A 26,739-nucleotide genomic window follows, 5' to 3' on the forward strand; every position below is an offset into this window, starting at 1 on the left:
TTTAGTTGACTAGTGCTATATGCTGCATTAACAAAAACATAAATGGCATTTATAAAAACACTAACACTGACAAGCTACGTAATATCGCATTCATATTCTAATGTGATTCATCTAATGAACGCAATATAGTGTAGCTTGTCAGTGATCTGTACAGCTCTATTAAATGCATCTGAATAATTTCCATCTGAAAGCACGTGATGGGGACTTACTGGTACTATTAATCACAGAACCAGTTTTACGAGATGCGTGAGACAATCACATGCAATTAAATATGCAGGCCTTGTTTGTTGATCACAAAGTAGATGAGGAAAACTACTGTAGAATGCAGGGCATATTCAGAGCGGCATCTTAACTGTTTAGAGTGCGTGGAATGTTCCCCTGTGATTGGTTGAGGGGAGTGGCGTTTGTCGTGGTTTGGGAAAAAAAGGGAGAAAAACATGACCTAATAACTTGGCGAATATCACATTTTGCGTGAAAATAAAACTTGACTTTTCGACCGACCAGATACAATACTGATTTTAATGGAAAGTCAAATTTTTTTTTTCAAAATGGTGTTAATCATGTTTTGGAACCAAACTCATTTGCATACCACTGGATGCACAATATAGCAAAATCTCTATTCTGCAGTATTGATATATACCCTCATATCACCCAGCCCTACCAACAACTCATGCCGGTACCGAGAGTTGAACATGCAACTTTCGTTACAAGTCCGACTCTTTAACCATTAAGCCACAACTGGCTATTTTGTTATGGGTTGTGACGACCCTGAGTTTCCTGATTCTATTGGTCCAGGGCTGGGTTTCCTGATAATGATTGATCTTAGCGCTTAAGAGCGTTTTCTACAAGTAATTTTACGATCGTTCGTTATTGTTTCACGTGCGTTTCGCATTAATGCACGTAAAGCAATCGCACGTAGCTCTCAAGCAACGAATAAATACCACTAACTTGGAGAATGCAGTGAAAACTCCTCTTCTCGCATCCGCTCTAGACCCCCGGCACAGTAATCTCGGGTTTCTCGATGAAAACATGAGAGAAGTAAGAAAAAAAAAAACTTTTTTGAACATTATCAGAACATTTTCCTCTGTAGATGAGAACGTCTGTGCCGTCAGAGCGCGTTTTCTCAGCCACCGGCCTTATTGTTAACAGACTAAGGAGCCGACTTTCCCCTGATCATGTTTACATGCCCGTGTTTCTTAACAAGAACATGTAAAACAATAGAAAAAAAGCAAAAAAGAATTGCTGACAGTTTCAAAGTTTCAAAGTTAAGTGTAAGCTACATTCTGTACAATAGCCTAATTGCTGCAGGCTGATGTAAGTTTTTTCTTTTTTCACTTTTTTTTTTTTTTTTTTGCTTTTAATCTGTAAAGGTTTTCAGCTACAAAACATGATATGTAATGTTCAAGCTTATTGTGTGTAAGCTTGTTCAAAAATGACGGAAACAATAAATGTTGCTGAAAAATAACATCTGTCTCATTAAATTAAATTGAAATAAACGAATATTCGAATGTTAGTTTTTTGTGGGGTCAAATATTCGAATGTGATATTTGCAGAAAACGCCCACCCCTAATGTCAACCTAATGCTGCGTTCCGGACAGACAACTTGGATATAATAACTATAATACAATACGATATTATATTATATTAAAGTGTATAATATTATACTTTACATAATATATAATATACCTTATGTATTTATATATTATGTTAGGTAGAAAATGTTGCCAGTTGCCTGAATGCACTGTAAGTCGCATACCTTTAATTTAAATGTATTTATTTATATACATTATAGAGAGCAAGAGAGAGAGAGAGACGTTATTTCCGAGTCCAGTAGAGCTGGTTTTTGTGTACTTTACTTAATTTTTCCCCCAGTCTTTGAAGTATTTCCTACATCATCTTCTTTTTTCTTTCTTTTCTTTTTTTGTTGTTGTTGTTGTTCAGTCATTTAATTTAAATGTGTATTTCTATTTGTTCTGCCCTTTTTAATTATTTCATTTGTAAATAATAAAGAAAACAAGTCATAAAGTGTAAAATAAAGCACAATCAAATCCTTATTATAATCACATGGCACTTGAATCAAGTTAATCTGCTGATTGTCCTGCAGGTGATTGCATTAATCTGTCTTCTAGGATGCATTTAGGGCTTTCCAGAGCACACGTAGATCTACAATGATTTTCAAGTGCAAGCAGCCTAGGTCGTGAGAGCTCCTGATTGGTTTTCCTCATGCTAATTGATAATTAGCTAGAGTATATAAGAGTGCTGTGCCTTATTTGGGACAGGCACTCTCTGGGGAAACTCTCCTCATGAGTGGCTCCTTGTGTTTTTTTACACATGCAGTATGAAGATTTTGTTTTCCCTTATCCCTAGACTTATGTTTATAATTATTGGTTGCGATATGTTTAATTCAATATAACCTGTTTTTGATTCAAACGTTTCTGTTTGATCCCTCTTTTGTGTTGCGGCTTGATACGAGCTGGTCGTAACATGGGTACTAAATTTATTATTATTCTAGGAGCCAAAGAAGCCAGCTTGTATGGATCTTTGCTACCTATTAACTTTAATTTGTTAAAATATCATGCCATTTCCTGCTTACTAAGTCCTTCTCTATATGATACAACAACTTCTACACAAACTTCTAGGTTGCAAAGAGCTTACAAAAAATGTGTTGGGATCCATTTGTAAAGGGGTACCAATCAGATGAAGGTTACAATAGTTTCTGCAAATCATTAGATGTTCCATGGCATACCGTAAAGATCATCATCAACAAATAGAGACAATAGGGCACCAAAAAAACAACAACAACAAATGTTTGCCAATAGACTTACGGCAACAATAAAGAAGCTTTAGGTATGTCTGCCAAGTACTGCTCACTTGCTGCATGTTACAACAATATACTTTATTCTTCACTATAATCTCTGTACTATGGGGTAAAGTTGCCAGATAGAAGCCATTACATAAAAAATAAATAATTATGAAGCAAAAAATAAAAAATGCAAATAAAAGCTGTCAGAGAAACTGAAAATGAGTAGAAATTTCTCAGAGCACCAAAAACAAACAAACAAACAAACAATCAAAAAACACTGGCTATAACTATTTTTGATAACTTTCCATAATTTTTTTTTGTATTTATTTAAAGATGTTTTTATTTTTTGTTTCACACTAGTTTTTTTTTTTTTTTGATCTGACCATTATACTTAAAATTGATCCCAAACAGGAGACCTACCTCCCATTTGTTTTGCAAGGAAGAGTGGGAAAAAAATTGACAAATCAAGATTGCTAAGCTGCTATACTTTGGCTGCTGCATTTAAAACAAAAGGTGTTTAAACCAAGTGTTATTTATATATTTTATTTTTAAGGTTGAGTTGTTAAATGGTTACATTATTTACATTTGTTCGTTTCAATATTACATTAAATGTGAAAAAACAACTGTCATGACAGGGTGTGTAAATATTATATAATGTTAATACTGTTATTGCCAGCATTGGAAACTGCATAATAAACCATTAATATAATATTAAACTAAATCGTACATTAATTACTTGGTTGCATTGTTTGGAATGCTGAAAAATATTTAATATACACTTTTTAATAGTAATATATTAAACTAAAACAAATTTTGTTAATAATGATAATAATAATAATAATAATAATTACTATTATTATAAACAAAACATTGTTTTCTTGGTTTGTATTTTTATTTTATTTTTTTTGGAATGGGGAAAAGATTTTAATTTAAAACATACATAAAAATATATGAACAAAACCATTGTGTGTTATCTACCAAACTGGGTCTGCTGCACAGTCAGAATCAGTGGACTGTTTCTGCCTTAGATTGGTTATTACAATCGAAGAGAGAGACTATAAACCGTTTATATTTGTGAATCTCATTTGTTGGGCTTTTTCTTCCACAGATTATGTAGCTGCAGAGCGCCAGGAAGATGACATCCACAATATGCAATCTGTAATTGACTCGTTGGCTTTAGACTACCTTCAGATTAGTTTATCTCACATCACAGGTTAGGCATGTTTCATTGTGTCCATCTCTCTTCACATGGGCTGTAATCACTTGTTATTGGAGGATGCCATGTTATCAAAAAAAGTGTCTACTTAACTATAAGAATTTTAAATATGTCTGTTGAGAGCAGTCAGAGCACATGGCATTTCCTGTCTTTTGTTTTGTGTAGCTTCGTGTATAACATGCTTTCTATCTGTAGGTGAGAATATAGTTAGAGGAGAAAAAGAATCTGTCAGAAACTTGTTGGAGATTTTTGATGGTCTGCTGGACTACCTCATAGAGCAGCAGAGTGACGAGGAGCCTCAACTTAAAGGTGATTTATATCTCACTAACAGCTTTCTCTTTGTCAGTGCTCATCACCTGAACAAAAAGACTGAGATTACTAGGTGTTTGTAATTTATAAGATGCTGCTGATGCATTATTTTGCCAACTAAAGTCCAGTTGTCTTTATGCACACATTTAGGGCTCAATGGAAAGACCAATGCAGCTTATCAGTCTCAAAATCAGGACACGGGCAAGATGCAGTGTCAGCCCTTAACCATTCAGTAAGTGGTATATCCAGCTAATTGAGGGATTCACTTTCTCACAGTTGCACTTACTGCTTTTCCAGACCTGCCAACCTGTGTGCATTTTGCGTACCGGCTACACATTTTGACCTCAGTGGTACGATGGTACAATTTTTCACTCTAAAATACACAAATATCTAGTGATATGCCTCTGTCCACGTTTAGTATTCAAAATAAGCAACAGAAAAAGATGAAGAGTTAAACTAATCATAGTGTCTTTTTGTTTGGTTTGCAATTAAATTATTTCGAAGACAAATATCTAGTGATATGCCTCTGTCCACGTTTAGTATTCAAAATAAGCAACAGAAAAAGATGAAGAGTTAAACTAATCATAGTGTCTTTTTGTTTGGTTTGCAATTAAATTATTTCGGTGTTTTATTTCTCTCCTAGAAGCCTATAGTTTATAGCTTCAGTCCAAAATGGCTTGCGCTCACCCCGTTAGAAGCGCTGACATAAGATGTGCTGTTTAATGTGTTTGAGATGTGCTGTTTTCATAATGCTTAATGCATAATTTACATTTCACAGGTATATTCTCCATCTGTAAATATTAAAAAACGAATGAAAATATTTCCATTTTGCTGTCAGAAGTGCATGAACTTTTGCTTTGCGATTCTCTGCTAAACTCAACAGACTTAATTTAGAACGAGCATCGCAGGGTGCATGCGCACCCAACAGACAGAGCTCAATGATAAAGGAGCAGAATAACTCTGACTAAAGTATACATTTTGGTGAAATATTTGTAGTTGGACAATAAATGTTACATGTAGAATTTAAACCTATAAGCAAGTGTATTTGTATGATAGCACTAACTGTAAAGTTTAATGGGGTAATCAATATAGCCTTTTGACTCAGTCTGTGCTTTTTATTATTTTCATTTTTAGTTAAGTAACTTCTTTAAAGTTTTTTTTATAAAAGTAATTTGATTTTAACTTGTTTTTGCACATAATATATGCCTACATGCTTACATTCACTTTATTTGCTTAATTCAAATACAAAATACGGAGATATAAGCAGTGTTGGGAAGGTTACTTTGGAAATGTAATAGGTTACAGATTACAAGGGTACAAACAGGGTACAAGTTACCCTGTTTAAAATGTAATAGTAGTGTAACTTTTTCAATTACTTTATTAAAGTAATGTAACTAATTACTTTTGAGTACTTTTGATTACTTTCTAAATTTGTGAAAATTAAAGAATAATAAATAAAAGCATATACATCAACTTAAATACAGTTATCTAATAAGCATGTGACGTATTCTGTGTAATAAACTCCTGAAACATTGGTGTTTTTTTGAAACTGCTGTCTCTGTATATGATGATAGTTTTCTCAAAATAAGTAAAATGCACATGAAGTGACAGAGCAGTTCTAGAAATTATGTTTATGTGCTCGTGTACTCCTATATTGAGATGGCAGAGGTTGAAAACACTGCGAGCTTCAGTAGGCCTATGTGTAGAAAATGAAACCATGTCTTTGCCATTAATTTACAGGAGGGGCGGACTGGGAAAAAAATTCAGACTGGAAAATTCAAACTCACACAAACAAATTCATGGACAAAACTATTTTTTTGTATGGACCTGACATAAAAAAGGTTTAAATCTTTAATTTGGGGACATGCAAAATAATTAAAAGTTCTCTCCTGAACTGCACCTTCACTTCCATTTTTCTCTTTAGTCTCTTTATTTTGCCGTTATCCATCTCTCTCATGACTTTAATACTCAAGATTGAACAAAACTATACTTTACAATACAATACTCTACAATACTACAATATCTTTATAGAAAAATCCTAATACTGTACAGGAGTCATGTTTTTCCCTTACAAAAATTAACCATGCTCTTATTAGCCTATATAAAAGTAAAATAACCTTGTTTTTTTTTGCAAATGGATTTGTATTTATTTTTAAATAAATACATTTGTAAAATAATTTTACATTTTTGGTTACCACAGTTAAACAATAGTAACCATTTTCCCTGGGTTTATAGTTAAATATTAAAATGTTAATTTTCGTAAGGGTTGTGTTGTTGTCTGTCGTAGCTCCCCCTAAACCTATAAAAGAAATCTGATTTTTTTTTCAGCTAAATTACTACTGTAACATTACAACAGATAATAATGATGTCCTTTATATAGTATTTTGAGTGATGACTGATGAGCAACGTGCTGCTGCTTGATTAAATAAATTAAAAAACAAAGACAAAAAAGCATCTTTACAGATGAAACTGACCTGAAACCCTGAACAGTAGTTCTGCTTCTCTGCTCCAGCAGTCCACTCTACTCTCTCTCTCTCTCTCTCTCTCTCTCTCTCTCTCTCTATCTCTCTCTCTCTCTCTCGCATTGATTACTCTGAGTCTGATCCAAACCGTTTTGCGGAGGCGCGGAGAGCGCGCGAGTCATGACTTATTAGAGATTTAATTATCAAATGGCGGATTCGCAAATGATCGCTTTAGTACATTCGGCAGGCAATTATACAATAATGATATTAAATAGTGGGGCAAAATCGGCTGCCAGGCCACCGGAAATTGTCCCGGTTCTTCCGATGTCCAGTCCGCGCCTGATTTCCACAGACACGCAGAATGTGAAAGTCATATATTGCATTTTTGGGGCTTTATATTCACAGACACTAGTCGATGTCATGTTTTGATTCAAGTGTACTGACCTACCTTTTGATTTAGTCATCCAAAATGTGGCATATTCCGTCCGCGTTAGGCATTTCGTTTTTATGACTGGATTCTACGAACCAGACTGTATTTCAGCATCCCGGAAATTATTAGGGCGGTATGTCTCAGAATAGTTAGTGCAATTTGGGAAATAAATCAGTTAAATCTGTATGTGGATGTGTGTAAATATTCAAATGTAATCCCCTTTGTAATCGTAAAAAATTTCATAAGTAACTGTAATTTAATTACTCATTTTTTCTTAGTAACTGTAACTAATTACAGTTACAATAATTTTGTAATTAAATTACGTAACGCCGTTACATGTAACTAGTTACTCCCCAACACTGTATATAAGGCTACTGTATACCGCAAAATCAGCTAAAGAATACTGAGATATGAATTTTTGCTCCTATCAACCAGCCAAGTTTACTGGAGTTATAATTAAAGTGTACTGTAGTTTTTTTTTTTTTTTTTTAAAGCAGGAAAACAACCAAATAGCAAAAAAACTACACCGTTATGATAAACTTTACTCCAAATCACCCCCTCCCCAGCACCATGCTGATGGTACTCAAAAAAAAAAAAAAAAAACAAAAAAAAATTCCAAGGTTGGCAGGCCTGGACTACCTAGCAGAGTTGCTCACTCTCTCTCACACAACCACACACATACACAATGAGATTGTAGGCTGAGGATTGCAATCAAGGTAAAGATGATGAGGTGACAAGAGTCATACAGTAAGCATGCACAATATATTGATGCACACATTTCTGTACATTCACTTTGTTTACACACACATTCAGGATAACAATTTGTCATGTGTTTGTTGCTGAATGGAATCAGTTAACTGCAGTATGTATTAGGGCTAGACCAGAATATTAAATTATTCGAGTATTCGTTCGGTGAGTTGGCATTTGATTTTTCAATGTAGTTTTTCAATGCAGCACCTGGCAATCCCCCACGTTAACGGTCTTCATTCGTGCTTGAATATAGCCATTTTTTTTACTATCATGCCGAATGGTTCTAAGGACTGTCAGGTACAGTTACAGTTGTATTTCCACCTGAGCCTAGTATGGCGCAGCATGGTTGCAAACCTTTCTCAGCTCGGAATTCTAGGCACAGTTAGACAGCTGTGCTGCGTGTGCTTGACATCGCCACTCTGTTGCCTGGCTACCAGTTTCTCCAAACAGCCAAGTAAACAGCAACGCAACGTTCAATATAAAAAAGGAAAAAAATCTTGAGACAGTTTGGTCTGTTAGAGAAAACATTTGCGCTTATTGATATTATACCCGTTGTCGACTTCTGTTTATTTTATTTTTCACGTAGAGAGTTGTCTTTTTTTCTGTTATTGAACAAGTAAATATCAGATAAAAAAGAAGTCCCAAATACAGAAATATCTGATAATCGTCCATATAGCTGTTTATATTACACTTGCGTTACCAAGGCAATGACTGACAAATTTGTATTGCATTCCAAAGAGCTCCATTATAAGCACCACAGTGTTAAATGAAACCAAATCCTTGCTGATTGGTCCGTATCAGCACGTAATTGAACAGTTAAGCAAAAAGAACCATTCGGTCTGGTAGTAGAAAAGATACTTATGAATCGGCCATGTGTGAACGTCAGGTCATCTGGAAGAGAAGACAAAAATGCCAAAGACCTCAGGGGTGTGGGAGCTCTTTAAATTGAGTGAGGACAAGACAAAGGCAGTTTGCAAGATCTGCATTTTAAAACTGTCCTACCACAGCAGCACATTAAGTTTGAAAAATAATTTGAGTTAATTCAGTAAGTACAGTAGGTGGCCAGTCTATCTGGGCCTTACCACCGCGCGTAACTGTAATTCAGTCGCGTGTTAAAATCATTTGCGAAACTACCGCCAGGTGTCGCAAAGGGACGGATTGCGAAATGAATGTAATTGTAAAATGAGATAAAAGAAGGAAGTAAAACAACAATAACATTATGATATAACATTGTGACATTTAAAAAAACAACATTAAAAAATGTACAATTTTCAATGTAGGATAGTCTTAGGCTACAGTCTACTAAACAAAAATTAAAAGAAGACCTTTACACAAAGGATCATATACATACATACATATATACACACACATACATAGGCCTTATATTTATTTACTGTTTAATAAAAATAGCATGCATATGATCCTTTGTGTAAAGGTCTTCTTTTAATTTTTCAAACTTAATGTGCTGCTGTGGTAGGACAGTTTTAAAATGCAGATCTTGCAAACTGCCTTTGTCTTGTCATCACTCAATTTAAAGAGCTCCCACACCCCTGAGGTCTTTGGCATATATATATATATAAGCTAAATGTTTTAATTTCATTTTCATTTCGGTTCATTCTTGGTTTAAAAAAAAAACTTCAGGTTCCATATGCAGAGCGAAATGGGAACGGTCCAGCATTTAGCAATAATTAGTATTAACTCTGTTATTATTCTTGATTTTTCAAGCTACCAACACTTTGCATTTTTGAATTATGCCTTATGTGTGACCAAAAATTAAGTATTTGTTTCAGCTGTTTGATCGCGCTGGTGCCTCGCGCACATATTCACTGGAAACAGCAGTCGTTCACCAGACATTCGGCGTGAGCACTTTGACATATTGTTAATTATTTTTTTTTTTACCTCATGAATAATAGTTAAGCTTCAAATGGACAACATCACGAATATGGAAACGTTTAGATTTCTCTCGAATGAGAAAGCCCAACCTTACCTTATGCTTACTTTAAATTATTCCTATTATTTTTTTTTTTTATTACTAAGCCTATTTGTGTTGTCACGATACCAAAATTATTGTTTCGATACCGATACCTAGTCAAGAATTGCGATTTCGATACTTTTTCGATACTTTTACTCAAAAGGGAAAATACACTCTCAAATATCATTGATTTATTTTAAAACCGGGATAACATTCTAATCATATAACACACTAATAAATGAACATATGAACAGCAGATATATTAAACATTTGAACAAAATATGAAATATCAAAATATAAAAAATAAAATAGAGCAATGACATTTAAGGTAAAGAGAGAATAAATTTAGCAGCATTATCTCAGTTATCATAAGAGTAATAAATTTATCTTGATTCTGAACTTTGAATAAAAATATGAACAGCGATTATATTAAATGTTTCTGAACTCAGAAGATTAAATTTACATTTACATTACATTTATTCATTTAGCAGACGCTTTTATCCAAAGCGACTTACAGATGAGGACGGTGGAAGCAATCAAAAACGACAAAAAGAGCAATGATATATAAGTGCTATAACAAGTCTCAGTTAGGTTAACACAGTACACCTAGCATGGGATTTTAAATAATATAATATAAAGAAAACAGATAGAATAAAAAAAGAATAAAGCAAGCTAGTGTTAGAGGTCTTTACACATACATACACACACATACAATTGCATAATTAATGAAAAGAAAATAGAATATAAAAAGATTAGAAAGGTAGTTAGATTTTTTTTAAAGAATAGAATTAGAATTGTGAGTGTTAAAGTTAGAGGGTCAAATAAAGATGGAAGAGAGGTGTTTTAAGCCGATTCTTGAAGATGGCTAAGGACTCAGCTGTCCGGATTGAGTCGGGGAGGTCATTCCACCAGGAGGGAACATTTAATTTAAAAGTCCGTAAAAGTGGCTTTGTGCTTCTTTGGGATGGCACAATCAAGCGACGTTCACTCGCAGAACGCAAGCTTCTAGAGGGCACATAAGTCTGAAGTAACAAATTTAGGTAAATGGGTGCAGAGTCAGTGGTAGTTTTGTAGGCAAACATCAATGCCTTGAATTTTATACGAGCAGCTATTGGAAGCCAGTGCAAATTGATAAACAGAGGTGTGACGTATCCTTTTTGGCTCATTAAAAATTAATCTTGCTGCCGCGTTCTGAATTAATTGTAAAGGTTTGATAGAATTGGCTGGAAGACCTGCCAAAGGGCATTGCAATAGTCCAGCCTGGACAGAACAAGAGCTTGAACAAGGAGTTGTGCAGCATGTTCCGAAAGAAAGGGCTTGATCTTCTTGATGTTGAATAAAGCAAATCTGCAGGATCGGACCGTTTTAGCAGTGTGGTCTGAGAAAGTCAGCTGATCATCAATCATAAGTCCAAGGCTTCTAGCTGTTTTTGAAGGAGTTATGGTTGATGTGCCTAACTTGATGGTGAAATTGTGATGAAACGATGGGTTTGCTGGAATCACAAGCAGTTCTGTCTTGGCAAGGTTGAGTTGAAGGTGATGGTCCATCATCCAGGAAGAAATGTCTGTTAGACAAGCTGAGATGCGAATAGCTACCGTCGGATCATCAGGATGGAATGAGAGGTAGAGTTGAGTGTCATCAGCAGAGCAGTGGTATGAAAAGCCATGTTTCTGAGTGACAGAACCTAATGATGCCATGTAGACAGAGAAGAGGAGTGGTCCAAGAACTGAGCCCTGAGGCACCCCAGTAGTTAGATGTTGTGACTCGGACACCTCACCTCTCCAAGATACTTTGAAGGATCTATCTGATAGGTAAGACTCAAACCATTGAAGTGTGGTTCCTGAGATGCCTTTTGCCAGTAGGGTTGATAGGAGGATCTGGTGGTTAACCGTGTCAAAAGCAGCGGACAGATCAAGCAGGATAAGTACTGAAGATTTGGATTCCGCTCTTGCCAGTCTTAGAGCTTCAACAACTGAGAGCAAGGCAGTCTCAGTTGAATGTCCACTTCTGAAGCCAGATTGGTTGCTGTCAAGGAGGTTGTTGTGTGTGAGAAATGTAGAGACTTGGTTGAACACAACTCGTTCAAGTGTTTTTGCAATGAAAGGAAGAAGGGAAACTGGTCTGTAGTTCTCTAAAAGAGATGGATTGAGGTTGGGTTTCTTAAGTAGTGGAGTTATATGGAGTTATGATGATGTGAGTGAGTGCAGGTACAACTGCAGGAGAAATGGCTTGAAGGAGATGAGATGGAATAGGATCAAGCGGGCAAGTTGTAGGGTGATTAGAAAGGATGAGTTTTGAGACTTCTGCCTCAGAGAATGAAGAGAAGGATGTAAATGAGTGTAAGTTTGCTGGTGATATGAGCTTGACTGATTATGGTGTGGAAAATGGTGCACTAATGTGTTTAATTTTATTAATGAAAAACGTTGCAAAGTCGTCAGCTATTAGAGATGAAGCAGGAGGAGGAGGACAAAGAAGTGAGGAAAATGTTTTAAAAAGCATGCGAGAGACGAATTGTTAATTTTGTTATGGTAGTATGTCATTTTAGCAGTGGAGACATTAGCAGAGAAAGAAGATAGGAGTGACTGATACATATTAAGGTCAGTAGCATTTCTGGATTTGCGCCACACCCTTTCAGCAGCTCTAAGCTTAGAACGGTGTTCGCGTAGAACATCAGATAACCAAGGGGCAGAAGGGGTGTTATGGGCTGGCCTGGAAGATAAGGGGCAAACAGTGTCTAAACAAGATGTAAGAGTGGAGCAGAAAGTATCAGTAGCACTGTTAGCATCCAAAGATGCAAACAGTTTAGGGGAAGGAAGTGAAGATGAAACCATTGCAGAAAGCCGGGAGGGTGAAAGTGTGCGTAGGTTACGTCGAAAGATGACATGTGGAGGGGTAAGTGTATGTCAAGGACCATGTTGAGGTTAAACCTCTCGAGTACTCAACGAAAATACATGAGAGAGGTATCTTTAGAAAGCTTGACATTAGGGATGGGATGGTATGAAAATTTAATATCACGATTATAGTGACTAAAATTATCACGATTATCAATATTATCACGGTTTTGTTGAAACGAGATGAAAGTGTTCAAAAATAGTTGATGCTGACACTGAAAACATTTCAGCAAGTTTTATATTTAATAATCAACAAACAACTAATAAAAAAAGCAACTCTATGCACTTAATTTAAAGAAAGATTAAATTCTGTGGCATTTCCTTCCTTACAATGAAAAGTGTAGAAGCATAGAAAAGCATAGAAAAGTCACTGACTTTCGCCATTCCTTCTCGAAAAAAACATTGTGCGCTGCACTTGCATCAGACTGTTGCTGGCTGGACATGATTTAATAGCGCGTTATTAAAACCGCGATAATCAAACACGGTTTTAATGATAATTAATTTTTAAACGATATTACTAACCTTCAGCACATTTTATCACGGTTATCAATAAAACCGGTTATCGTCCCATCCCTACTTGACATGTCTATTTTTAAACTAAACAAGTGCCGCCGAAAATAGATATTCTGTGATAAAGTAATCCATATGAAAACAACGCGATGTCTGTTTTTCATGTCTCCCTTCATTATATCTAATGTGACCACGCCCCCGTGCTGAACGCGCTATTCAGATTCAAACTGAAGCGCGTGGCTTGAATATGCCCATAACAGAAGAAAAAGCAGCCAGACTGTTCAAGTTTTTTTTATTTTACTGTTTGCTTCGCGATGAGAGGAATAAGACATAAATCACCCCAAAAAGACGTGATGTGGTTGAGGATTTGAGAAATGGATTTCCTCAGAAAAAAAAGAATGAAGCACTTTATTCAGCAGAGATCATAAACAAGTCTCTTTTTATTTATTTATATACTTGTACTAGTTTTCACATAACGTGTAAACATTTTACTAGTTAGACTTTTTCCAAATACTTTTTCCAAACTATAATTCCTGACTAAATGTATAATCAAGTGAAACATTATGAAGTTTCACTAACAATATACAATACTATACCATTCAAAAGCTTGATGTAAATAATATAAATGTAACAAATAGATAACTGTAACATATGTCAAAACAATGCTTTTCTTTCAATTTATTCCCCCTAAAAACCCAGAAAAATATTCTCAGCTCTTTTCAACATTAATAATAATGATAATAATAATAACAATAAATGTTTTTTTTTGTAGAAAATAAGATTGTTAAAAGGATTTCTGAAGGATAGTGTGACTGGAGTAAGGATGCCAAACAATTTGTTTGAAAGTCAGCTTTGATTGTTTCTAATAAACTGTTTAACTGCTCCCCCAAGTGGATATTAAATTATGTTGTGGGATAATTAAATATATTCTTAATAAACTACAAACATCAAATTATATAAATTTATTTTGTTCTCACATTCTTTCTTGTAACTCTTCCCTCTCAATGGCACAGATGACTGAGAGGCTCATTATGCAGCTCATTATGCGGCCCTTTGTCTTCTCAGGTGTAAATCACAATGATATTCATGGTAGTTGACGCCTACTCGCATATGACTTTTACCAACAAAAAGTGTCTTAGAAAATTTAAATCTATATATTGTTTTCGGTGAGTGAGTAAACAAGATGATTTTCACATAATTTAGAAAGAAAAATTCTAGGCTACAAGCTCCAGTTCTCAAACCCGGGAACCATTGTTCTTTATGTGTTTTTTTGCCTTATTCAAGTGTTTTAACATTTTTAGTTTTTCACTAACCACGCATAATATTTTTTTTCTCAAAACACAATCATGTACATACATGCATTTCACATATTATTACAGCCCAGTTTGTGCTGATTACAGTGAGATTAGACTTTACCCATTTAGATAAGAAACTGAAAAAAAGCACAAATGTCAGGGCATGACAACTTCTCCAGGTCCCAAAAAGACCCTTAGACTCCAGAGGGTTAAGAATGAGGAGGAAGTGATCCGACGTGTGCAGTGGAGTAACCAGAACATGATCAGTAGAGCAGTGTCGTGTATAAATAAGGTCCAGTTGGTTGCCTGATTTGTGAGTAGCAGTAGTTGACACTCGGTTGAGATCAAAAGAGGCAAGCAGAGTGTGGAAATCAGCATACAGAGGTTTATCTAGATGGATGTTGAAATCTCCAAGCATAACTAGGGGAGTACCATCCTCAGAAAAGGTCGAGAGCAGCACATCAAATTCATCCAAAAAGTTATACAGTGGTCCTGGGGGTCGATAGACAACTACAAAATGTATTTTAAAAGGGTAGGTAACAGTAACTGAATGAGATTCAAAGGAGCTGTTGATACCCAAAGATGGTAAAGGATTAAATTTCCAATCATTAGAGATGAGCAGACCAGTACCTCCACCTCTTCCAGTCAAACGGGGGGAGTGGGAAAATTAGAAATTATTGGAGAGTGCTGCAGGTGTAGCAGTGTCCTCTGATCCAGGTCTCTGTTAGGGCCATGAGATTAAGCTTTGAATGACTAATAATAGAAGTCATGAAATCGGCTTTGTTTACAGCAGACTGGCAATTCCAGAGACCAATAGAAAAAGAAAGTAGTGTATTAGCAGATATAGGCAAAGTGTGCAGGTTGTTAAGATTGTGCTGTCTACATTGTGTGATGTGTGGTTTGCGAGTGGTAGTGATAGTGGGGATCTGGAAACACATAGTAAGATTTGGTTATAAACAAAAAACCCCCCCAAAAAACCCAACTGAAACAGAAATGAAACAAGAAGGAAAAAGATTAATCGAAACAATACTTATATTCCCTGCCGATGTCCCTGCCCGGTGGAGTCGCACGGTAGAGTCGATGGTCTTTACACTCGTCAGTCTTCACACGAGGAAGGCTTAACTGGAGGGCTGCCGCGGTATACTAATCTTTTTTTAAACCCGACAAAACGGAAATTGAATTCAGCTGAACGTACTTTACTGTTTATCACAACAAAGGTCTAAGCAAGCGCACAACACTGACAACGTATGCGATAGAGTACGAGACCAAACGCAGCACGTCTCAACACCGTAAACAAACAAGTGTTTCCTAGCAACGACAACTGCGCTAAACACTAATGAGACAAGAAATAAATACACTTACGATCTGCTTTTAACTCCCGCTGATTTAACTGCTTCTCACAAAGGGTATTTCTTTACACTCTCTTGGCTGGCGCTTGAACACACTTTACTGTTTATCACAACAAAGGTCTAAGCAAGTGCACAACACTGACAACGTATGCGATAGAGTCAAAATGTCAAAAGATAAATATCAATTTAAGCAATGGCATTCAAGTTAAAAAAAAAAGCAAAGAAAATTTAGCAGCAATATCTCAGATATTGTAACTTATTCTGTCAGTTGTGCAACCTTTTCTTTCAGAGGAGAAAACTCAGCCAGTGAGCTTTGAGCGTCATCTTTATTGAGCGTCATCTTTTTCAACAGTCGTGGACCGGCGGCCACAGTATCACTTGTGCTCGCACATGCAGCCTAGTGATGCGCGGGTCGGGTTTTTTTCCAACCCGCGGGTCCCGCTTTTATGAAATTATTTGGCCCGCAAATAAAGTACAATTTCTTTACCCACCCCGACCCGCGCATCGGGGACATCACGGAAGATACATTGCTACTAGACTCATATTTCTTGTTCACTTAAGTCAGCGGTTCTCAATTGCAGTCCTGGCGCCCCACTGCTCTGCACATTTTGAACGTTTCTCTTAGCGCTTCAGACATTTGTTCTATTCAAACAAGTGGACATCACAGGATATTCAGCCATGATTCCAGTTCGAAGCTAACTTTGTTCCAATCAAAGTGCATTGAAGTGTGCAAGACGTGAATTTAAATTGTATTGATTTACAGATGTATATTATGTCACAGTTGTCCATGTTTAAAGACGCTGCACAGCACAAATCAGTGAATGAATGTTTCGATGTGAGGTAAACTTCCAACAGATTTCCCCTGCTCAGGGAGTAGGGAGCAATGAACAATTGGAACACAGTTCATGCACAGAGTTCATTTCTAACGAGCTGATTATCTGAATCAGGTGTGTTAACAGAGAAACGTGCAAAATATGCAGAGCAGTGGGGCGCGAGGACTGGAATTGAGAACCGCTGACTTAAGTTCCTCCCTCCACAGCAACGCGCGAACGCGAAGCTATTAGCAGCGCATGCGCAGCTCGTCAACAGCTCTGTGAACTGTTTCATCCTGTCAAAGAGTTACTCAAGATGTGTCGGAGCATGTGATTTGTTGAATGTAGTGAACGAATCTGCCCTTCACTGAACAAGATTGAGAGATCTTTTCATTCGTGACCGAGCCGTTTATGAATGAAATGAAATGAAAGCGCAGTTATAGGTGCTGTTCAGATACGCTCGTTTTCATATTTAGCATACAGAACATAACTCCACGTTTAATCCCCGATTAATGTGAATATTATATATGAACTGTCTTACCAAACAATTCAAATGTTATTCATGCAAGAAAACCTTGTGCTTTGTTCATCTGAACAACTTATTTAAACTATTTAATGCGATTATGCACACATTTTAGTAAAGCCAAATCAGTTTAGTAAAGCCACTAATGCAGCCATCTCTCTGTAGTGCTTTTTTGCTGCTTGTGTGAGGAGAAAAAACACAGACGTCCATAGGGAGGCACTGGAAGCGTGCGTTGCAGACACCAACATGAAATACGTCTCTTACAAATCTGGAACGCAGTCATTCTTTGTAGTATCGATACTAATAAATTTAGGAATCGTGACGTTTTTAATTTCCGAAAATCACGATACTTTTGAAGTATCGGTGCACCGTGCAACACTAAAGCCTATATTATTTACTGCAATTATATTTATCCATTAGAATTATATATTTTTAATTCTTGTTTTGTTCTGATAAATTTGTTAAATTTAAAGGATTTGTTGTAAAGTGAAGGGAACTAAAAATATCCTGTTGGTACATTATAACATTATTAGGCCAATCGTTATTATTTCTAAATGTAATATAATGCAACTTATACCTGACTTATATTTTTTCCTCTCACAAACTCTGATTTATTTTTTAGCGTGTTTAAAAAATAAAAAATAAAGAAAACATTCAGCAAATGAAAATAGGCGATTAATCAGTTAAAATTTGTTACTCTGGGTTAACCGTAATTATAATTATTTTATACTTCAGAACAGAGCCTGGGACTAATCTAGGCTATCCAGGGGTTTTTTTTTTTTCATTGCATCTGAAAATGACTTCGTTCATTACATTCACTTCACGTGCTCTGGCGCAGATCAGCCTCCCGTGATGCTCAGCTGTGGACGATTTAAAAATGTTTGATATAAAGCAGTGGTTCTCAACCCGCGGCCCGTCACGAATTCAAATGCGGCCCGCACCACATGCTGAATTAAAAAAAAAAAAAAAAAAAACTTTATCAGTTTGTACAATTTTATTTTTTACATCAATTAAAAAAATATGCTACTAATGAAATATAAGCTATATCCTAATGTTTTTATGTGAATTTTTTTTCTTCATATATTATTTTCAGACATGAGCAGACCTACTCGCATAACGTTGCATTTAACGAACACATACAAGCGCGCACTTTGGCAGAATTCAATTCAAATAGTCATCAACAGCTATTAGTTAAGGTAAAATTGCGCTTCAGAATGGACAAATTTGTTTTTTAAGGGAGAAAATAATTCGAAAAATGCCAGCGAATGAACATGTACAAACTGTGAATAGTCGCAGTATCAGTATTGAAGGAGAAGTGCTGGATTTTCGGTTTGCCCCGCAACTCACTTGAAGAAGTTCAGGCAAATAGAAACACCATTTACTACGTAGCAATCCTTAATTGAAGAAATGTGGCAAAACATCTCTGGAGAGAACCTCACATTATTAAATTCAAAAGTGCTTTCCATATTTGGATCAAAATAGGCTACATTTGTGAATGCACATTTTCTGAAATGTTGCGCGTCAGGTCATGCTCCCGTGCGCGTCTTACAGACTGCGTCTTACAGACTGCATCTTAAAGCCTGCGTCTTACAGACTGCGTCTTAAAGCCTGCATCTTAAAGCCTCAAACTTTTAAAGTCAAACTTTCAGTGTCCGCGAGTCTGCTATGGACCGCTAAGTAGGCGTGACGTAAAAATCGTCATTGGAGAGTGTGTGCCGAGGCTCTGAGCAGACGCCCGCGCGGACAGGTGCGCGTGGTCAGTAGGCTTCAAAAGCACAATTGCACATGTGCAGGCAGTGTGAAGAAGCTCATTGCTACTCGAACCTGTGCAATCTGTCAATAAAATAATATAAAGACAGTCAGATGTGCAATAAATCTTGGCAATTGCGGAGCGGACCATCAGCGTACGCTTTCGGAAGTATAAATTGAAGAAGTCTGCATCCGCGCTGGCCGTGTACGTTTCCGGATTGCTCATGCGGAAAGTATAACACAGGCGTTACAATCGCAACTTCTTTGTGCTGTTACTCCTTTCAAGCTGAATCTCACAAAATTTGGTCAGCTCCCGACAGCATCAGGTGTTTTATTTATGGGGAGTAGATTTATTTATTTCAATGAATGTAATAGATTATATATCATAATATTTAGGCTATAATATTATAAATCAGGTTGGTTTGTATTGGTGACGTAATATGTAAATTATATGCGTGCGGCCCGCGAGACTTGCACTTAGACCATAGTGCGGCCCGCTGGACAAAAAGGTTGAGAACCACTGATATAAAGGTTACTGTCCCATTTAATACAGGAATTGTTCATTTAAAAAAAATCAAATTATATTGTTAGTTCTAATTCTATTGTTAACACAAGTTCATTTAGAAATTTTATCTTATAAACTCCTTGAAAATGTAAAGTTAGTTTAATAGTATTTAAATTCAAGTTTAAAAAAATGTTTTAATTGCTTAAATTATTTTTTATTAATTAATAATGTTATCATGTTTATTCTTGTAGAAAATACGCTCTGTGAGGCGGGAACAGAGGATTCCGCTTGGTCTTAAAGCCTTCCGAAAACACCCACGATCACAAATAACAATGATTTTCATAAAATAATGATTAATTTATTAATTGATGATTTATTATCATTATGGTCTTGTGAAAATAATATGGGCTGCGAGAAAATTATGAATACAAAGAGTAGTGCTGCTGAGTGCAGGCATGTTTCTTGTGTAGCTTGTGGGGGTCGAGATAAAGGTGTGAATTGCTCTTTCACTCGCTGAACTGGTTTATATAGGACTGTTGTTTTGGTTATAGACTAAAAAAATGGTCTGCCCCCACGTAAGATTTTTCTAGTTCCAGTCGTTTGTTTGTTATATTCAACTAATCAGAGGTTCATATTAAATTTACATAATCAAATCTTAATAAATCACGCGTTCAAGCTCATGCATTAAGTTTGCAACAAAGCACACGCAGAAGTAGCCTAATAATTTTAATTATTTATTAATAAATTAATAAATATTAATTTATTTTATTAAATTAATTAATTATTTATTTATGAGCATCGTGGTTTTCACCCGCTCCAAGTACGCTCCATCACGAGTACAATTCATGCCAACAGCCCATAATATAACTGCATATTCAGCAAGAATTCATGTTAAACATATTTAGCTTGATCAGAAGGTTACAATGACTGCAAGAGTCGAGCAGGATGTTAAGAGTTTGTCTGTTTCTTTTACTGATTATTTTCGGGTTAAAGCATGATTTAAACAGATTCACACTCAATCGCTTTCGCAATAATGCATTCAAACAAATGTAATCTTACAGTGCTTCTACATTATCAGCATGCTATCTGATTTTGAAATCTTGAAGAAGTTAATCGATCTGTTTAGATAAAATAACTGACAAAGATGTACTGTTATTTTCATCACAAACAACATTTTCACAGCAGAAAGCAGCAATTAAAGATGTAATGCTTACAATGTTATTATTTTGGCATGTGATATAGGGAAAAAAGTTTACACAAAAAAGCTTAAGCCACTTTGAAACTCTCCTGTTATTTTTTTTTTATTATTATTATTTTATATGCTACATTATGAACATAACATTTCAAACATACTGAAATACTTTATTCACGGAGTGAAGGCGGAGCGTGTTTCTGGTATCAGTGCGCGAGGAGGGGAAGTTGTTGCTGCTCACAGACTCTGCTGCGAGTGAGAAGGATGTTTCACCTGACGAAATGAAGACGACCGCGGGAGCACAAGCACAGCACATCCACCAAAAATCAACCTGCAGCAATGCTCGTTGATCGACTCGCCAAGCTTTACTTTTGTAGGTCGCATGGCAGTAAATAATTCGATAATATGACCACGCAGTCAATACAGATATTTAATAAAAACATTAAAACAAGCAGGGCTGTAAAATAAAACAATAAAAAACGCACGCCAGGTCAACACCGGACACAAGTGGAGTGATCCAACAAAAGACAGCAGACCCCAGTGATGGATACACTGGACACGATCCTCATCAGTGACCTGATGCTCGTTCCGTTTATGACAAAATGTTCTGACACTGTGTTTAGATGATTTGACAATATAGTGTGATGTCATCAAGTTTAGACACACTTTTCGCTGTGGGGCACGGATGACAACTCTCGCGTCCGGTGTAGACACAGAAAGTGTCTGCTCTATTTACAAATAAGTAAAAATAAATAAATAAATAAAATAAACCAGCGGCATAACGAGATGGAAATATAAACTAGAAAATATATTAACAGGTCCTCCGTCCATGACACTGACTCACTGCTGAGCTGCCAGTTTTAATCTGAACAGCTCTTAAAGCTGAGTGGATGGTTAGATGCATGATGGGCTAGTTTTAAATAAATAAATAAATAAATAAAAATAAAGGTCTTTCCAGCATTAACCCTCTCGAGTCGATTAACGCGGATACGCGTTTTGAGTCATTTTCTCCTGATAACCCCGAAAAGAACTTAAATTACACTTTCAGTTTTAATTGTACAGATAAGAGCAATACATCAATCGAATCTGTAAAGGGTCTACTTTTTTTTGGATACAGACATAATAACAAAACTTTGTGCACTTATAAAATAAAGATAACAAACAAGGTGCGCTGTCTGCAGCCTTTGTCTGCGCTGATCTTCTTTTACAAACACGTCATTTAAATGAACTGTAACTCCGTGAATACTCAACGAAAATACATGAGAGAGATATCTATAGAAAGCTTGACATGTTTATTTTTAAACTAAACAAGTGCCGCCAAAAACAGATATTCTGTGATAAAGTAATCCATATGAAAACAACGCGATGTCTGTTTTTCAAGTCTCCCTTCATTATATCTAATTTGACCGCGCTGAACGCGCTATTCAGATTCAAACTGAAGCGCGCGGCTTGAATACGCCCATAACAGAAGAAAAAGCAGCCAGACTTTTCAAGTTTTTTTTATTTTACTGTTTGCTTCGCGATGAGAGGAATAAGACATACATCACCCCAAAAAGATGTGATGTGGTTGAGGATTTGAGAAATGGATTTCCTCAGAAAAAAAGAATGAAGCACTTTATTCAGCAGAGATTATAAACATGAGTAAGTCTCTTTTTATTTATTTATATACTTGTACTAGTTTTCACATAACGTGTAAACATTTTACTAGTTAGACTTTTTCCAAATACATTTTCCAAACTATAATTCCTGACTAAATGTATAATCAAGTGAAACATTATGAAGTTTCAATAACAATATACAATACTATACCATTCAAAAGCTTGATGTAAATAATATAAATGTAACAAATAGATAACTGTAACAAATGTAAAACAATGCTTTTCTTTCAATTCCCCCTAAAAACCCAGAAAAATATTCTCAGCTCTTTTCAACATTAATAATAATGATAATAATAATAACAATAAATGTTTTTTTTGTAGAAAATAAGATTGTTAAAAGGATTTCTGAAGGATTGTGTGACTGGAGTAAGGATGCCAAACTATTTGTTTGAAAGTCAGCTTTGATTGTTTCTAATAATCTGTTTAACTGCTCCCCCAAGTGGATATTAAATTATGTTGTGGGATAATTAAATATATTCTTAATAAACTACAACTTCTCACATTCTTTCTTGTAACTCCTCACTCACAGTGGCACAGCTGACTGAAAGGCTCATTATGCAGCTCATTATGCGGCCCTTTGTCTTCTCAGGTGTAAATCACAATGATATTCATTGTAGTTGACGCCTACTCGCATATGACTTTTACCAACAAAAAGTGTCTTAGAAAATTTAAATCAATATATTGTTTTCTGTGAGTGAGTAAACAAGATGATTTTCACATAATTTAGAAATAAAAATTCTAGGCTACAAGCTCCAGTTCTCAAAAATCCCGGGAACCAATGTTCTTTGTGTTTTTTTGCCTTATTCAAGTGTTTTAACATTTTTACATTTTCACTAACCACGCATAATATTTTTTTTCTCAAAAACACAATCATGTACATACATGCTGCTCACATATTATTATAGCCCAGTTTGTGCCGATTACAGTTAGATTAGACCTTACCCATTTAGATTTTTATAAGAAACTGAAAAAAGCACAGATGTCAGGGCATGACAAAACTTCTCCAGGCCCCAAAAATACCCTTAGACTGAAAAAATGGTTAAGGTAATAACATTACTGTTTTTTTAATGATCTTGTTGCAGTTATCAATTTGACTGCTAAATGAATGATAAAGAACTATATTAAAACTTTTGTAAAAAAAAATTCGTCATTTGAATATTGATTTAAAAATCGGTTTAAATCATAAATCAGATTTTTTTTTCAAAAAATAAAAATAAAAACTGGGATTTTTTTTTGGCCATATGATATTGCCCTACTTTAAAAGCAAATAAAGAAGGTTCCCTTTAAATCACTTAAGTTGTCAATTACTAAAGCTTTTTTTTTTTTTACATCTTGTGAATTTTGTTGATTATAATGAGAGAACTTGAGTTTAATCGTGAGGACGTTTTATTAATCCGTCCATACTTTAGAGTTTCAAAGATTTAATCGTGCCGGGTTAATTTTATTCGTTTCTTGTTTTAGGCAAATTAGGCCTAAATAATGGGAACGAAATTATACAGTGCTTCACATTTAAACATGCAACAATTTCTTAATCAGTTTACAGACACATGTCTTTTTCCCAATAAGTTATGTCAAAATAAAGGACAGGTAACGAATAACAAAAATGCATGTTGTTTTATTAAAGGAAAAAATATATTTATATTTAAAATATAAATTAAAATATAGGCTTAATATATGAAAATATTGACATTTTGCATATTTACCATGTAGCCTACCCCCCTAAAATAGGCTACCACTTTTAATGCTTCGATGCAAAGTAAACCACAATTTCTTTTGAATAATATAACGCATAATTAATATAATATAAATAATACTGCACACGTTTTAAATGTCAAATCTAAAATATGGTTTAATACCATGTAGCTTAGAAAATATAAGCACAGACTCAGGCACAGGCTTGACATTTATCCTGCTTGAATTTGTTCTAAGAAATGCACATAACTTCATAAATACCAAACTTTCATCTGTGAATATTAAATATTAAATATATGAAATATTTAAACTATAGTATTTTTCTTTCATTTTCCGTGACTAAAGGAGTCAAATGTAACACATCAGCGAGGCAAAACTGACGTCTTTTTGCGAAAATGTGCTTTGATGCACTTGTTTGATAACTGTAGTACTCTTATAGTATATTGCTGGTGTAAATCAAACAAGCTGCATTTGTCCACCATGTTAATTAGAAATTTTACACACTATAAAAATGTGCACTTACCGTATTTTCCGCACTTAAAAGCCTTTAATTTTTGTCAAAAAACGACAGTGCGCCTTATAATCCGAAGCGCCTTATATATGGATCAAGGCGTTCAAGGCGTCTTTATCTGACTGTTTTGTTGACATTCCCTTTAGCACAGCTCCATCTAGTGGATGCATAACACAAACCCAGTCAAACGTTTGACTGCAATATCTTCTATTCTATGCGCCTTATAATCCGGTGCGCCCTATATATGAAAACAGTTCTAAAATAGGCCATGCATTGGTCCAATTCACACTGATAACTAGTTGCTTATTAGCATGTCTATTATTAACATATTGGCTGTTTATTAGTGCTTATAAAGTACATATAATGCATGACATCCATAATCCTACCCAATTCCCTAAACTTAACAACTACCTTATAAACTATGATTAAGCATCAAATGAGTTAATTGAGGTAAAAGTTATAGTTATTGTTTAGTTAATAGTGTGAATTGGACCCTAAAATAAAGTGTGACCTAAAAGTATGGCTCTTAACAGACGTGTGTTTTGTATTACTAGTGCATTTTATATCACTAGAGCAGTGTCCGTTCTCGGAGCATATAAGCCATGCCCACGTGTGGCGCACCCCTCCGGCTTCACGCTGTTCTGTAGTTAGGTTTATTCATTCTGAACATGTCGCGTGTCTGTATTGCACCAAAATGCGACACTGAACTCCCTTGGGTCTGCAGCAACTCACCCGCCACGCATGAAGTCGATTGGCTGAATGGTTCTCGACATAATAAAATTGAAAACAAACAGACACACAGAGATTCCTGCCTTGGTGAACGGTGAAATGGAAATCCTGGAGCACGAGGAACCACCGGGTCACCCTGGCATTGGTTTATTTGGCTCTGGACATTCATTATAGGGCCGCATGATCGGTGAACAGAGTGAACTTTTGTACTAGCAGATAGTAACGCAGCTCCAGGATAGCCCATTTCACGGCAAGCGCTTCCTTCTCCACCGCAACATAGTTCTTCTCGGCTGCTGTCAGCTTTCTGCTAATGAATAAAACAGGATGTTCCTCTACATCCTGGAGCTAGGACAGGATGGCTCCCAATCCTGTCTCCAATGCATCCATTTGTAACTGGAAAGGGCAGCTGAAATCCGGGGGCGCGTAGGACCGGTTCGGATGTCAGTGCCTGTTTTATCCCTTTAAACACCTCGTCTGCCTCCTGGCTCCAGACTTGCTCGGGCTGCCCCTTCCTGGTCAGGTCTGTCAGAGGGGCGGCTATGGAAGAGAAGTCGGGGATAAAACAATGATAGTACCCAGTCAACCCCAAAAAAGCTTGTAACTAAGTCTTGGTGTTGGGCTGGGGGGACGCCTGCACAGCTTCAACTTTCTTTTCTTGTGGTTTGATCAGGCCCAGGCCCTCCTGAAACCCCAGATACTCCACCTCGAATAGAGCCAGGTGACATTTGCGGGGGTTGGCGGTTAGTCCGGACCTCCGGAGTTCCCTTAGCACCCTCCGCAGATGGTCCAAATGATCCTCCCACCACTCTGAATGGATGACCACATCGTCGATGTACGCTGCTGCGTATTGCTAATGTGGCCGCAGCAGAACATCCATCAGTCTCTGGAAGGTCTCTGGAAGGTCGCTGGAGCCCGGTGAAGACCGAAGGGAAGGGTCTGATATTGCCAGTGACCGCTGGCGTGGAGAATGCGGTCTTGGCATCCTCCGTCTGTGGCACCTGCCAATATCCTTTTGTGAGGTCCAAGGTTGATATAAAGTGGGGCCTCCCCAGGCGATCGAGTAGTTCATCCACATGTGGCATCGGGTATCCATCGAATTCTGACACTTCATTGAGGCGGCGGAAGTCATTGCAAAAGTGGAGGGTGCCATCCGTTTTTTTTTTTGATCAGGACGATTGGGCTGGACCATGGACTGCAGGAAGGTTCAATTACCCGGTAGGGCCATTGCTTAACAACGACCCCTGGTGGCATTTTGATGTCATGCTGGAGGATACTGATTCGCCCGGGGACTGTGGAGAACACATCTGAGAACTGACCGATCAAGTGCAACTCCACTTTCTGACCTGCTGAGAGGTTGGGGTTTGTGTCCATGGTCACTGGT

General features: G+C 36.4%; 1 protein-coding gene across 5 annotated transcripts in view; it reads left to right on the top strand.

Moving 5' to 3' along the window:
- The window catches only part of LOC132151963 (centrosomal protein of 95 kDa-like), a 308,535-nt gene that overhangs the window by 28,998 nt on the left and 252,798 nt on the right, over nucleotides 1-26,739 (top strand). For all 5 annotated transcript variants that reach the window (XM_059560545.1, XM_059560541.1, XM_059560542.1 and 2 more), the window contains 3 exons: nucleotides 3,912-4,016; nucleotides 4,215-4,328; nucleotides 4,479-4,560. In XM_059560545.1, coding sequence (XP_059416528.1) covers nucleotides 3,912-4,016; nucleotides 4,215-4,328; nucleotides 4,479-4,560 — 301 coding nt within the window. The remainder of the gene's footprint in view (nucleotides 1-3,911; nucleotides 4,017-4,214; nucleotides 4,329-4,478; nucleotides 4,561-26,739) is intronic.

Source organism: Carassius carassius, chromosome 10, assembly GCF_963082965.1.
Source record: "Carassius carassius chromosome 10, fCarCar2.1, whole genome shotgun sequence".
NCBI lineage: Eukaryota > Metazoa > Chordata > Actinopteri > Cypriniformes > Cyprinidae > Carassius > Carassius carassius.